General features: G+C 35.0%; 1 protein-coding gene across 1 annotated transcript in view; it reads left to right on the top strand.

The window, feature by feature from the left end:
• LOC136041746 (beta-TrCP-like) overlaps positions 1-16,834 on the top strand; it is a 90,466-nt gene that overhangs the window by 36,654 nt on the left and 36,978 nt on the right. Inside the window, exon 4 of the mRNA XM_065726500.1 lies at positions 3,027-3,120. Coding sequence (XP_065582572.1) covers positions 3,027-3,120 — 94 coding nt within the window. The remainder of the gene's footprint in view (positions 1-3,026; positions 3,121-16,834) is intronic.

The raw sequence follows: 16,834 nt of genomic DNA on the forward strand, positions 1-16,834 counted from the left end.
AAACGGAGGAATAAAACTTTCAGAAATAGTGAGAATCTTGGCAGTGAAATAAAATTTTCAAAACTAATTTGAGGTTTAGCTGTATGCCACTTAAAAGTATCTTGTCCCTTATTTGTTTGGAAGAGACAGGGACGTAGTCTTCACAGGGTGGAGGGCTTGTCTCCCTGAAATTACAGTTTTTCCCAGATTTTCGGACCATTTTTATTCCAATTACCAAAAAGATTTTTTTTTTTTTTTTTTTTTTTTTTTTTTTTTTTTTTTTTTTTTTTTTTTTTTTTTTTTTTTTTTTTTTTTTTTAGTTTCCCCACCCTGAAAAAATTTCGCGTTTGTGCCAAGGCTTAGTTCCTTTAATTTTAGTTATCATAACTTTGCTTTTTTCAATGAATTGCTTTCTTGTTTTCTTCGATCAAATTGTATTAGATAAAGTAACTATTTCAATACGGTTGGTATTTTCATGATTTAGAAATATTTATGCCAATGCACTCCCTTCTATAGGGAATTTATGACCTCTTCGTGACATTACATTTTCTGTAGGGGCATCGATACCTTTTCTTTTTATTTCATCTTTGCTTCCATAATTTTTGTGTTTTGCACAAAGAAGGAAGGGAATTATCCCCTGATATAAATCCAAAGACTGGTGTTTAAGAGCCAAAATTTTCCTTCAGGGCATACTGCAGACAACACACTGTGTCCTATTGCTTATATTTGCTAATTTGTCCTCTCCCAAACAACATGCTTATGCATCCCACTGGAAGAAGCTTTTTAATTTATTCTTGCTGTAAACTGGTATTTTCCACCGTTATCTCAGAAAATTTGAAATCAAACAGTTTACGATAATCTACTGTTTGGTACGATATTTCCGAGTGCACCAAGAGATCTTTGGAAATAGATAGGAAATAAAAGCCTTTTTGAAATAAAAAAAATTCTTATGCTCTTTTTAGACTAGTAGGCCTATGTCTTTCAGGATAAGACAGCAAATATTTTTATATTCAGTCTTAATGATGGTAAAAGGCACGATACGACAGTCTGAAGGTGACAAAAATTAGTGCAACCCTGAGTTACAACCCTGCAACAGTTAGCAACCCAGAACCATTCATACTTTTTCGTAATAAACCTGTCTTGTAAAACTTAATCCTGAGGTTATGTCTAAGTCTTTGCCAAGTAACGAATAACCATAACACTGCGTGTATGGCACTGTGTTCTATATGGACCGTATCTAGGGGGAGGGGTGAGGTTCACCTGGTTTGAATCCCCCCTTCCAAAAATTTTGTCTGACTCTTAAAAAACAAGTGACAAAAATACATATAATCAAGTTTTTTTGTGTTTTGTAATTTTTTTTCCGTAACTTACAGTTTGATAATAATATTTCCATTATATCTACAATATCTACAGAAATTTAGACTCAATAAGTTTGATGTTGCCCATCAAAAGACATTAGTATAAGAAACGTAGCCTTATTTAAAAGGGGGGCTGGTATCACCCTCAAACGACGAGTGATCATGGATGCGTGTTTATTTGTTTAGCTGTTTTTTGTTTTTGCTTTTTAGGGGTGGTTGTGTGCAACCAGTGGCCGTAGCGTATTGATAGAAGGCGCAGTGGAATGGAAACTGAAAGTTTTACTGCCCCTTTTAAGTACGTTAATAAAATACATCTGTGCCACAGCTAAGCGGCAATTTTCTCCATTTTTGTTGTGCTAAACAACAATTAGACCTTAAAGAGGACCAGAATCCTATCAAGTAAACATTCTGCAATAGCCATACGATTTAGAACTATCGAAAGCTATTTATTTTGCCTCCAAGTTTCAGACTTCACATTTCCGCATGATGGCGAATTCGTTCCTAAACATGTGTAGAGTGCATACAAAATAAATAGTCGATATAGAGTAATGTTTACACTCTCTTTGACTGAGTTGACCCATTTAATTCTTCATTGATTTATGCAAGGTAGTGTAGGCTATACTTGCGCACGAACTACTTAGGAAAAACCTGTGGATTTCACTTTAATTTGAGGGAGGGGGTATTTTGAAGCCTCAAGAAGAAGGTTCACATTTCTAACTTCCAGTTTATATATATATATATATATATATATATATATATATATATATATATATATATATATATATATATATATATATATATATATATATATATATATATATATATATATATCGATTTTAACCGCAATATGGGTTATGCGGGGTGACAACTTCTCTCTTATTACAGAGGCAAACGTAACGATTAAGACATTGGATTGGATCTTCCTGTTTACCTTCGCCAGATTTCTGCAGGTACCCATTTAGAGCTGGATTGACTCTGTCTGAGCTTACAGAGCCAGGCCGCTGACCCTATCCTAAACTAAATAATTGTGTACGCTAGGATTCAAACCCTCGCCCTCTTGGAAAAAGAATCCTAAATACAGCGCACTAATCCACTCAGCTAGATCTAATTTGAGAGGGTATTCTGAAACCTCAAGAAGAAGGCCCAGATGTTGTAACTGTCAGTCCATGTAATCGGGATTTTAGACCGCATCCCTCCCCCTCCCTGAAAAATTTAAATGATGAGCTGTCTCAGGAACAATTATCATTCTCGGAGCAATATTATACTAAAATAAACCTTTAACATAAACCTCGAGAAAGGGGTCGGGGGCAGTTCACACACTGATGAGAGCCCTTAGCCTAATGCAATAAAAATTTTCTCTAAGAACGAACGTAAATTAAATAAAAAAGAAGTTTTCCTTAGTGAAAGTACAGAATGAGAGTAGAACTCACTCTTTTCTGCTAAAGACTTTTCTTACAATAACGAATTTTCTGTAAGTCGTTATTGTAAGTTTACTGGTAAGGTTTTCATGGTTTTCCGGTACAGCGGATGCCATTATTCTTTATACGGAGAAGTTAGACAAAGGCAAGAATGTATGAGGTCTTTCACTATATATATATATATATATATATATATATATATATATATATATATATATATATATATATATATATATATATTCTGTACTTACTTAATTTTTGTTTATTTCAGGGCGAAGCATTTATTTAAGCCAAAGCCAGGGACAAGTCACCCAGGTCACACATTTTATAGGAAGCTTTACCCACAAATTATAAGGGATATCGAGGTAAGGTTCTTTTATGTAAAAAAAAGAGCCTGTTCAACATATATATATATATATATATATATATATATATATATATATATATATATATATATATATATATATATATATATATATATATATATATATATATATATATATATATATATATATATATATATATATATATATATATATATATATATATATATATATATATATATATATATATATATATATATATATATATATATATATATATATATATATATATATATATATATATATATATATATATATATATATATATATATATATATGTTGAACAGGCTCATATGCGAGGATGTTTTAAGAACAATGTTGAGATTAATACGCTTTTTTAAATAATACTACTTTTTGGCGCCTTTTTTGAATCAATGTCCAATTCTTAAAATAATTTGCCCCTCTAAAATACAATTTTACTGATCACCGAAAATATCCGCTGGAAATTATTTCTACTACTATTGCTAACAACCGACTGCAGCACCAAGCCGCTTAAGTCCAACACAGCTACGCACGCTCCTCCTCCATCCAAATCTATTCAAAGCTTCCTTCTTTACACCTTCCTATGAAGCTCCCAAATCCCTTAAATCGTTCCTTGTGACATCCTCCCATCCCAACCGAGCACGACCTGCTTTTCGTTTCGCCCTAGACGGTTGGTCGAAAAGAACAATCTTTGGCAATATGTTATCTTCCATCCGCAGAACGTGCCTTAGCCATGTCAACCTTTGTGTCATTAGTCCTAGAAAGCAGAATTGAACCGAAAAAATTATTTCAAATTGCCATAATTTAAAATTTAGGAATAAATACTTTTTAGACATCAGACTGTGCTGAGAAAACTGTATTGTTCCCTACTCGAAATCCAAAATGTGTTTTCCTTTGTATTTTCTTTTGATTTGGAACTAAATTTGGGAGAAGATGACTCGCGAAGCAAGAACATTTGTTTTTATTCAAAGATCAAAGTTTTTACCACTCAGAGGCTGTTTTTTTTTTTGGAGAAGGGTAGATAGGGGACTTGCCACGGGTATAGAAATTTTAGGGGGGGGGGGCAAATTTTAAATAAACAATCTAACGGTTATAATTTTGCGGTTTGTGAAATCTAATTTTGTTAAAATAAAGTAGACGGTGCAGTTCGCTTTAAGTATAGGCTAAGTAAGTTAAATCCAAAATTTTCTTTTCTGTCATATCTTCAACACCATTCCCTGAAAACAAAACCAAGTAGACCGAATTTAAGCAATTTTAAGTTGAATTTTAATCAAATAGTAAGTAGACCAAATTACAGAATTAACAGCAAGCACTTGGGACGAGATAATTCATAGTTTTTCAGAGGCTAAAGTAAGGAAAGTCGGATTTAATATATTATAATTTTTGTTAATGAAGGAAAATTTTGTTAATAACTGAAAATTGTGTTAAAATTTGGCCTGACAATTTTCGGGAGACAGGGGCAGGGGCGAATCTCCATCTCTTTATGGAGGAGGGCAGGGGTTTCTATATCCGGATAGTCAAGAGGCATGGGCTATATAATAATTTTTTTATCTACATTATTAGGGGGGATTCCTGGATACACCCTTGACCAAGAATCCTCAATACGTACTTGACTAACGCATTTTATGGATCTTGGCAATGAAAACCTGTCAGTCATGTTGTCAACACCAACAGGGTCTTCAAAAATTATTCCTTTCAGGTCTAAAGGCTGCTTCTGATATTTTGACATTTCTGAGGTAATTGTCAAAAACCGATTGTTACGCTGTTGAGTTGCCGTATGTATATGTCTGCATGTGTGATGGATATATATCATTTTTGTTAAAATTTGTCCCATATATTTTTTGTTTTTATTTCATTTTTACAAGGCCGTATCCTGTGGGAACAAATTTTTGTTCAACTTGTAAAAACGGAACGAAAATGCATGTAAACGAATTTTTAATGTGTTTTTAAAATATTCTTTTCTCGCATCCCTCTCCCCCCCAAAGAAATCTTTGATGCTCCCTTGTTGCGGAAGAGAATTGGACGGAATTTCTCCCTGCGCTTTTAAACTACATTTTCTGTCCTTATGATGTTTTCGTTCATACTGGTTTTTAATTGTTTTTGTCTATATTAGCATATTCTTAGGCTACTCGAAAACCATTCCCGAAACCTAAGTAAATAACCATAAAAATTAAAAATATATTTAAAAGATTTTATAAAGTTCCAGTTATTCTGTCTCGTTCATCTGATCTTGTAGTTGTAGAGTATGTAATGCTGTTATTTTAATATTTGCAGAGAAAACTTCCTATTTCTTTTGTTTCAAGTAAATTGGCATCAAGCGGAAACCCGTTTAGCTTTTAGTAAACCGTTCAGCTTAGCCAAATTTATGCTGGTGATTGTTTTTTCCCTCTCAACAGGTTTGGATATCATTCGACGACTTTATAATTTTCACGAAATTATTTGATTGACTCATTATCCGCAGCCAATCACGCTTATAAAAACATAATTTAGGCAAGTCCTCAGAAAAAAGATCTGATTTGAATACCTCAGAGATAAACGATGGAGAATCCGTGTTCCCTCCCCCGATCTAATAATATCTATACCCTTGCTCTTGATTGAAAATGTGGCTAGTGACCAAGGCTGTGTAGTCAGAATTGGCACTAACTTACAGATAAAGGAGTGAGTCATTGCAGGGACGTACCCAGGATTTTGCCAATTGGGGTGCCCGAGTAAACTGTCGTTAACCCGGGGTCAAGCTATATTTTAGAATGGAAGAATAGAATAGATTGATACCACCTAGCGAGAATCTGGTATCTATTCCTTTTTCTATCTCTGAGTTTGGCACTTGTTTGGTGCATGAATTTGGCAATAATCTTGACGTTGTATTTATTTACTTTTTAAATAAAAAAATGGCCTCAGGGAAATTATTCTGAGTAGAATGACGATTGCGGGAAGAAGCTTCTTGGTAAAAATTATCTGTCTACATGTTTCCTGATGGTTTTTTTTTAAATGAAAGATTGTCTAAAAACTCATTTTAAGGTAATTCCAACAAGCAATCTGCATTTTCCTTGTTGCCCAATTCTGAAACTACTATTTTATCCTTTTCTGTTTTAATTTTCTTCCGCTTATTATCTTTGTACAACCATGCCTTCCACTTTGACCATTTCCTTCTAATGTTCAATAAAATATGGATCAAGTTCTTCTGTTTCAGAACTCACCAAAAAAAAAAAGATTAGGATACAGCTGCTGTAGAAGCTGTTCTGTTTGGTCGCTTGACCCTTCTGTAGTTCATAAAACATGGTAAAATTATTATTGACTATTAGTAAAGGTAACTGCACTGTCAATTTGTGGCCGTGATCCGCGGTCTAAGATTACCTATTTCTGGTTGGTCACAAAACAGGAAGCTCATTTGATTTTCATACTCCGTTGATTTCTTTTGTCAATTACAAAACGCTACTTTTTCATTTAATTTGCTACCGGTTCTGCTCTTGTCTGCACTCACGGTGATCAGCGTTGCCAACGCAGTACAGTTATAACGTTCTAGGCAAAATTTAAAGGCCATGGTACAATGCGGTATGGTAATTGTATGATATACCCCCTACCTAATATTTTCCTAATATATTTCTCTGACGCTCAATCGTAGTGAAACATATCAAATATATGATACAAATATTATACTTTAGAAACAAATATGGGCTATATATGTGTACACTAGGGGGGTGGAAGTGAAGTATAGTGGGTCGTACAATTATTCTGCATATTATGTTGTAAGAACTGTTTTCTAACTTCACTGTCCAAATACATTACCCCCCCTCTCCTAATGTGCAAATATATAGCCCAAATTATATATTCCGTCTATTCCGTCACTTCTCTGTTTTCTAACTTCACTGTCCAAATACATTACCCCCCCTCTCCTAATGTGCAAATATATAGCCCAAATTATATATTCCGTCTATTCCGTCACTTCTCTTTGTCTTGTCTCACGCTTAGCTGAAAGAAACTAAAAAAAAAAAACGGTTCTATAATGCGTCAATGAATGAACAACTTGAGCGGTAGGGGGTTTATTATACAAGTACCTGCGGGGTACATTTGCGACTTTTTCGGTACAATGCACATTTTCGTGTACATTATGGTTTTACTTGTTTTTTTCTGCCTCGTACGTTTTAGCTCATCAAGTTTTAGCTCATCGAAAATTTCCGAAATTTTTAAAATGTTGTATCGATGGTGAAAATTAATCTCTTGTGGTACAATTTTAGTCGGAAAATTGGTACAGTTTATTTCAAAATTATGGCAACGCTGGTTATGAACTCCAGGTAAAAGTTGCAACAAATACACTACTGGTTTTATTGATGCACTTGATTGTTCATAAATAATTTAATTTTTTGTTTACGGATTGTTGATTTATATGAAATATTCTGCTATTATAACGACAATGAAGGTTTTAGCAAATAAACAGAAAGTCACTTTTCAAGGAGGCTTGTTTTGGCCTTCTAGTCGATATCAATCTTAATCCTGTTCAAGTACTTAAAGCGAGGTCAGGGTTGCCATATCTAGCTGGCACCTCGTTGAGTCACTGAGGTTGATGTAAAAATGAAGTAAACATTTTAAGGCTTAAATATTAGCGAGAAGAAAGGATAGTATAATTTTCTCACAAAAGAAATGTTTTATTTAGACATCATTAGTTGTTGCGTTTGTCCTTGGGAATTTTGACGACTTTGTCCTTATTCTGTAAAGGAAATGTGGTCGTTGGATAACAAAGCGGGATCGATATTTTCTCTATCATTAACCAGTGTTTCTAGTCAGGACATCCAGCTTGTTTTACAAAGATAAAAGGCATGTCGTATATAGTCTTTAAGATTTTTTCAGTAACTATATTTAGCCTAAATTGGTATAATGGGTCCCGCAAAATCTTAGTAATTCGGATTATTAAGTAATTCGGTAATTCACTAATCTTAGCAATTCGGTCTATTTTTTTCGCCGTCGTTGCCATTTCTGTAATTTTGTCATTAATTTGCGTTTATTGCGCCCAAAAAGAAATGTGACGACAAAAACAAAACCGTAATGTTAAACGTGAATTATATATATATATATATATATATATATATATATATATATATATATATATATATATATATATATATATAGAGAAAGGACGAGTTTCTTATTATTATTTGCTCTAAACAAGCTAAATTCTGTTTCAAATGTTCTACAATTTCTGGTAATGGTTACTAAATGGGGAGCCTATTCGGACTCATCGGCTAGTAGCACTGAACGCGTCTTGCTACTTCCTTATTAGCTAGCACACACTCGAGAATTTATATTGCGAACATTCGACAAGAACCAGTTTTCATGATTTTTATATACCAGACAATTAGCTTCGGCTTGGTGGCATACTACATTGCAGGTATATTATAATTAAATATTTAGTTGGTATTTTGGTTAGGTTAGTTGGTATTTGGTTGGTATTAGGTATTTTGGAAGACGGGGAAGACACCCCCGTCTTCCTTCCATAATTCTTTGTTGTAGTTTGCATAATTTTGTTACTAAATTACTATATTTTCGTAATATTTTGGTATATTTCATTATGATTAACCTAACTTCAATTCTTGAGTGTGTACTAGATAACAAGGTTAGTAATTATTAGTAACACCCTCGCAAGCAACGCTTTTGTTGTGCTACCGATTGATTTTGTCTGTGTTATTTCCTTTGGTTAATAAATTAATACTACTACTACTAAAAAAAAGAAGTTCCTCCGTCTTAGTTGAATGAGTCGAACTACAAATTATAAGGATGACCATGTATAATTTTTAGAGTTATTTTAAATTCTTCCTTTGAATTCTGCGAACGAATTGAGATTTCATGTTCTTCCTTTTAAGATTTACGTTAATTTATCGTAAGAAAGCAATTTGAATTTCGGCTCATTGCGACTGAAAGCAATAACCAAGGCTAACAGAAATCTGATTTGTCCGAAAGTTGAATGAAAATGGAATAAAGTACGATTTTACTTCTTGTAAACTACTATTTAGTAATCCTTTTGTTGCGCGTCATTTTATATGAAATACCCTTCCCAATTTGGCTCGAGAATGTCACTCGTTTGGCACCTTCCAGAGACTTCGGGTTTTCATGCGATTAAATAAAAAAAAATAAGTTTTTTTAACTGAAAGTAAGGAGCAAAATTAAAACTTAAAACGAACAGAAATTACTTCGTATATGAAAGGGGCTGCTTCCTCACTAACATCCCGCTCTTGACGCTAAAGTTTGACTCTTTCTCTCAACTCTTCTTTTTAAAACAGTAAAAAACTTTAGCGTAAAGAGCGGGATGTTGGTGAGGAAGCAGCCCCTTTCATATACGAAGTAATTTCTGTTCGTTTTAAGTTTTAATTTTGCTCCTTACTTTCAGTTAAAAAAACTTGTTTTTTTTAATTTAATTTCTGAACGTTTTTCAATCAATGCATGTTTTGATTTTGGCTCTCCGCAGAGGAATAATTAAAACGAAATTTGCATATTTATTAATTTTCTTTTGCTAAATGACTTTCTCATAATTTTGATTGAATGATTTTGAGAAAAAAGAGCGTGGGAGGAAGCCTAGTTGCCCTCCGATTGTTTGGTTAATTAAGATAAAGGCAACTAGAACTTCTAATTTTTAACGAATCTTTTTTTTAGTAAAAGATATACGTAACTTATAAATTAGCTTACGTAAAGAAGTTTTGTATTCTCATGTTTTTATTACATATATGAGGGGGTTCGCCCCCTCGTCAGTACCTCGCTCTTTACACTAAAGCTTAGATTTTGTCCCAATTCATTAAGAATGACCCCTGAATCACCAAAGCCGTAAAATAAATAGTTGAAATTACTAAAAATACTTTAGCGTAAAGAGCGGGGTATTAGGAGGAGGTGAGCCCCTCATACGGGTAATAATTTCTGTTCGTTTTATGTTTTAATGCTGCTCTTTACTTCCAGCTGAAAAAAACTTTTTCATATTTCTTTTTTCATTGTTTTTTTTTTTAATAATGCTAGTAAATCCTGCGCTCCCTTCATGGAAATTTTCTTCTACCATGACAAATTCCTCGATGGAAAGCTGCCCCAGCCTATCCATCTATTCTCAACCCCTCCCCCTAGCCAAAAAATCCTACTGAAAACGCCTACACACTTCCCAATAACCACTACTATATGTAAGCACTGGTCAAACTTTGTAACTTGTAGCCCCTCCCCCAGGGACTTTGGGGGAGTAAGTCATCCCAAAGACATAGTTTTTATGTTTTTCGACTATGCTGAACAAAATGGCTATCTCAAAATTTTGATCCGTTGACTTTAGGGAAAAAATGAGCGTGGGAGGGGGCCTAGATGCCCTCCAATTTTTTTGGTCTCTTAAAAAGGGCACTAGAACTTTTCATTTCCGTTAGAATGAGCCCTCTTGTGACATTCTAGGACCACTTGGTCGATACGATGACCCCTGGGAAAAAAAAACAAACAAACAAATAAACACGCACCCGTGATTTGTCTTCTGGCAAAAAATACAAAATTCCACATTTTTGTAGATAGGAGCTTGAAACTTCTACAATAGGGTTCTCTGAGACGCTGAATCTGACTGTGTCATTTTCGTTAAGATCCTATGACTTTTAGAGGGTGTTTCCCCCTATTTTCCTAAATAAGGCAAATTTTCTCAGGCTCGTAACTTTTGATGGGTAAGACTAAACTTGATGAAACTTATATATTTAAAATCAGCATTAAAATGCGATTCTTTTGGTGTAGCTATTGATATCAAAATTCAATTTTTTAGTTTTGGTTACTATTGAGCCGGATCGCTCCTTACTACAGTTCGTTACCCCGAACTGTTTGATTAATTTTTATTGTTTTTTTTTTTGCTTTTTTTCTCCTTTTTCCGTAGCATTAATTCGACTTTATTTCATCTATTTGATTTACTTAATGTTTATAACATTTTTCTTCTATTCATTTAATGCTTAATTGCAATGGATGTATTCCCCTCTTTTACAGGTCTAGAAGTCTTTCGGGGGTTAGCACAATGTAGCCTATCCATTGTATGATTAATTAATTATGAATAAATCTGATCTTATATTGTTATTTTGGATAGTATTATTTGTTGAACAGTAATTTATGTTACTATAATTTGTATTATTGCTTGTAACATAACAACTATTTAGTTACTTATAATTTTATTTTGGATAGAATTATTTGTTGAATAGTAACTAGTTTTTGGAAAATAAATTTATGTCTGCAAAAATTATGTATGCAAAATACCTTTAAATAGAACGATAAAGGCATATTTAATTTTTTTTAACTCTGGTAAAATGACCCAAGACATTCTATTTATTAATTTTGTAGTGTAAAAGCTTCCTCGCAACTAATCAGTGTGGTGTTGACAAAAATATAACCGCAGTTGGTTTTATGTATATGCTAGTTCCTTTACTCTCTCGCCTTCTTGAAACTGCTGATTTTTGATCAAATATTAAGAATTTTGCGCATTTTAGTCTCTATTCTAACATTTCTCTTAAGAGAAGTATATCCCTCCAGAGTCGGAATGCGTTATCTTACAATACGTTATGTTTATTTGAAAGGTCGGATGTTGAACGGCTAAGGATTCCTCGGACTAAGGTTCAGTGCCCTTTGTGTTTTTGGCTGAAACAGAAACAGTAAAAAAATCCATTTTTATTTTCCGTTTTTTTTTTTTGTGGAAAAGCTGAAAAGACCCGTTTTTACTTACAAAACCGTCGTCTTAAAAGATATTAATTTTTAGAAAACGAAGTTTTTTGAGGGAAGTAAAGAGCAAAGTTGAAACTTAAAACGAACTAAAATTATTGGTTCACAGTCTATCTCATATATCAATAAAGCTAGTACAAATAAACCAAGTAATTATATTTCCCTATGTTTATAGGATTATAGAAAACTAGCGCTTTACTGAAAACGCAATTTTATAGGGAAAACGTAGATATGAGCAATATCTTTTATATGAGCTATAAGAAATGTTTTGGTAGCCCACTAGCCCCACCCCTTTAGAAATTGTACAAAAAGGCGATTTTAGTGCCATGTGGCTCTTACAGATTGTGGAATCCATAAAAAGCACGTAGATATGAGAAATAGTTTTTGAATGAGCCATTTAGCATCTCTCTATAATGTTCTGATAGCCTGCTGATAGCCGGGCTATCATATATGATAGCTATAATGTTCTGATAGCCGGTCGCAAGAGCCAAGAGCTCATATGGTATGAGCTCTGGCAAAATTCTAAGAACCAATAGATTGCTTTAAAAGAAAATCAGAGGCTCAATGCCGGTCGGGATTTAAAATCAGAGCTCTGAGTCACGAGGTCCTTCCAAATATCAAAATTCATTAAGATCCGATCACCCACTCGTAAGTTAAAAATACCTCAATTTTTCTAATTTTTCCTCTCCCTTCAACCCCCCAGATGGTCGAATTGAGGAAAACGACTTTATCAAGTCAATTTGTGCAGTTCCCTAACACGCCTACCAATTTTCATCGTCCTAGCACGCCCAGAAGCACCAAACTCGCCAAAGTACTGAATCCCACCCCCTAACTCCCCCAAAGAGAGCGGATCCAGTCCGGTTACGTCAATTACGAATCTACGATATTTATAAGCGTTTTCTAAGATTTCCGGTTTCCCCCTCCAACTTCCCCCAATGTCAACAGATCTGGTCGGGATTTGAAATAAGTGCTTTGAGACACGAGTTCCTTCTAAATATCAAATTTCATTAAGGTCCGGTCACCCGTTCTTAAGTTAAAAATACCTCAATATTTCGAATTTTTTCAAATTAACAACCCCCAGCTCCCCCAAAGAGAACGGATCCGTTCCAATTATGTCAACCACGTATCTATAACTTGTGCTTATTCTTCCCATCAAGTTTCATCCTGATTTCTCCACTCTAAGCGTTTTCCAAGATTTCCGGTTTCCCCCTCCAACCCCCCTTATCAAATTTCATTAAGATCTGATCATTCGTTCGTAAGTTAAAAATATCTCCTTTGTTCTAATTTTTCCTATTTAACTGTCCTTCCACTCTCCCCCCCCCCAGATGATCGAATCGGGAAAATGACAATTTCTAATTTAATCTGGTCTGGTTCCTGGTACGCCTGCCAAATTTCATGGTCCTAGCTTACCTGGAAGTGCCTAAAGTAGTAAAACCAGAACAGACAAACAGACAGACAGACCGACAGAATTTGCGATCGCTATATGTCACTTGGTAGATACCAAGTGCCATAAAAACGGGAGACTGATCAGTGCTACCGATGCAAAAAAGTGATTTTCCTTGTTGTTTAAGGAGGGGGACTAATTTCCCTGTCGCAGGTTCTCAACCATGCTGATTCCAATGCTACGCTTTTCATTTTGATCTGACGCCATTTTTGAGGGGTTTCGGACTTTTTCAAAATCACCGTAAATTTATTTTCGCAGTAAAGTTTTACTTTTAAGACGAACCGAGATAATAGTTACCATTCCTGAGACAGGGTTTCCTGAGTTTTTAGTGGGGAGTAAATTTTTTTGAATGATTTCCTTTCAGCAAGGATGTATTTTTTTGGGGGGGGGGGCAAACGCCTAGAATCGAAGATTTAATCAGATGGATTAATAAAAAGACCATACATACAGCAAGACCCGACCTATAAATTTTTACTTAGAACATTTGAAGTTGAACTGCCTTTGCTGTCAATCAAGCACTGCTTTCGCATAAAGTACCTAACAACACTAAATGTACTTTGACCATATATTGAAGTTGCAGGTACTGAGATATGTATGCAAGCAATTTCAATCAAAGCGAGCAAAAATTAACGTGAGTAGGGAAGTTTTAACAATTTTTTGTTTGTTAAAGTAAGAAAAAGTGAAAACATTTTATATTTATTTTGTTTTTAGATCACTTTTAAAAAATACTAAGACTTTCAATTTTTAAGTGAATGAACCTGATCCAAAGTTATATGACCACCCTTTCCATAAAAACCTTAATGTTAACAATGGGCAAATAATGTAACTTACAGCCCTTGTCCTGAGGGCTGTGGGGGAGGGGTTGTTATCCTTAATGGCATAATTTTCTGATCATTCATATATGCATAACAAATTGGCTATCTCAAAATTTCGATTGGATGCGTTTGGGGAAATGATGGGCGAAGGGGGCTGGTTGCCCTCCAATCCCTTTCGACTATGAAAAAGGGCACTAAAACTTTAAATTAATAATCCAATGAGTCCCCTCCGATGTTTATGCGGCCACTCTTTCCATAAAACCTTACATGCCTTGGGGCATAACTTTCAACCCTTGCCCTGAGGGCTCCGGGGGGGAGGGTTAATATTCAAAGACGTATTTACTGGATTTTTAACTACGCTGAACAAAACTGTTCTGTCTAAATTTTGATTGGGTATATTTGGGAAATGATAGGCGTGGGGGGGCTGGTTGCCCTCCAATCACTCGAATATTAAAAAGGGGTTCCAATGTCCTTGCAATATAGAACAATATAGAACTTGCAATTTCCAATCGACTGAGGCCCTTCCGAAGTTTCTACGATAACTCCTTCTATACGAAGTGCTCTGGTAAAAAAAAAAAAAAAAATATTGTGCCCACATCGCTTTTTACTTAGCTAGTGTAATTGCGCTGCCTGTGATGTTTGAACCATTTTTTTAACAAATGACCATCCCGAAATTTCATCAGATACATTTCGGGAAAATACTACGTATAGGGGGGGGGGAATTAGCTGCCCTCCGATCACTTTGACTCTTAAAAAGGGCACTAGGACTTTCGATTACCAATCCGATCAGTCCTCTTCGAAGTTTATACGACCACCTTTTCTATAAGATCTTATATGCCCCCGGGCATAAATTACAGTCCTTATCCTGAGAACTGTTTGGGGGGAGTGTCATCTGCAAAGACATAATTTCGGACCTTACAACTACGCTGAACAAAATGGCTATTTTGATTGGATGTGTTGTGAAAGTAATGGGCCTTGAAGGGGGGCTTGTTGTCCTCCAACCACTTTTGACTAATAAAAAGGGTACTAGCTCTTTCAATTTACTATCGAAGGATCCCCTTTCAAAGTCTCTACGACAACTCCGTCCATGCAAAGTGCCCTGGTCTAAAAAAAAACTAAAAAACAAAAAAAAATGTTAATAAATATTACATTGCGCCTATATCGCTCTTTACTTAGGCAGCGTTATTGCACTGCCTATGATAAATTGTGTTTTTGATCCCTTTCAGATAAACGACCTAATAAAGAGTCCTTTGTAATCGTAATGTCTACCTCCAACTTAATGAACCGAGTAGGCTACTGGAGTGACATATGAGATTAGCACCAATAGAAGATGGCAAATTCGTCCGTGAAATACACCTACTTTCATATAAACCTTTGATATATGACTGGCTGTTTGCAGCCCCACAGTCTTTTTTCTACGCTGATCACCTCTTTCTGTAGTTTAATACCGCAGGTACGGGGCTTATTCTGGCGGTACAAAAAACCGTAGGCCTATGTGTGCAGCCCTTGGTGTATTTAAATTCCATTTAAATCATATCATATTCTTGAATTAAATAAATCATTAAATTATTTAAATAACCATTTAAATAAATCATATTCTTGAATTACTCGTATTTAATCATAATTTCTTGAGAAGTAATGGGAATAAAATAACACGCAACGGAAAATGTAGTTGCACCACATTGCGGTTACGACCCCCCCCCACCCTACCCCTGCTCACTTACACGATCTTTTACTTCAAAGTGCATTTTTTGTCCAAGTAGATTAATCACAAAATATGGCAACTATGGGGACAGTCAACGCTAGCTGACTCGCCATTTCAATTTCCGTATCGCTTTTACAATTTATTTATCGGTTACTGCCAGATTTCAAACGTTCTTTTGAAACAGTTCGTGGTAACGAACGGTATAACTAAGGAGTGACTCGGTCGAATAGCAATAGAAACTCTAAAAAACGGAATTTTGATAAGAATAGACTGCCTCAAAGGAATTGAATTTTTATACTGATTCCAAACATATAAAATTCATTAGGTTTGACCATACTAATCAAAAGCTACGAGCCTGAGAAAATTTGCCAGATTTTCGACAAGGGGGAGGGCAACACCAAATAGTCGAGGGATCCTAATGAAACACCACCAAATAGTCAAGGGATCCTAAAGAAAATCTCACCACAAGATTCATCATATCTGACAATTCTATTGTTAAGATTTCAAGGTTTTATCTACAAAAATGTGGAATTTTTTTTCAGAACAAAGATCACTGCTCCGTGTTTGTTTGTTTGTTTTTTCAGGGGTGACCGTTTCGAACCAATAGCCCTAATAAATTGGACAATAGCTCATTTAAAAAAAAATAAAAAGTTCTAGTGTCCTTTTTAGAGACAAAAGATTGGAGGACAGTTAGCCCCCTTCCCTCCCACATTTTTCTATAAACACGTCTGATCAAAATTTTAAGATATCCATTCGATTCGGCATAGTTGCAAGGTTCGATAATAATATTTTCGGTGACAACATGACACTCCATAGTCCCTGGCTAAAGGAATGTAAGCTCCGCAATTTGCCCGTATTGTTCACATGTAGAATTTGACTTAGCTATAGGGGAATGTAAGGAAAATTGTCGGGCAATTTTCCACCGGGAGGAGAGGGAGGATTTTTCACAGGGAGAATTTTCCGAGGGGAAAAAGGTTTACGGGAGTATTTTCCAGGACAAATGTTACACTCAGCGGAAAGGAGGGAAGGGGATTTCCTGCCAAGATTTGAAAA

The sequence above is a fragment of the Artemia franciscana genome, unplaced genomic scaffold, assembly GCF_032884065.1.
Source record: "Artemia franciscana unplaced genomic scaffold, ASM3288406v1 PGA_scaffold_36, whole genome shotgun sequence".
Taxonomy (NCBI): Eukaryota; Metazoa; Arthropoda; class Branchiopoda; order Anostraca; family Artemiidae; genus Artemia; species Artemia franciscana.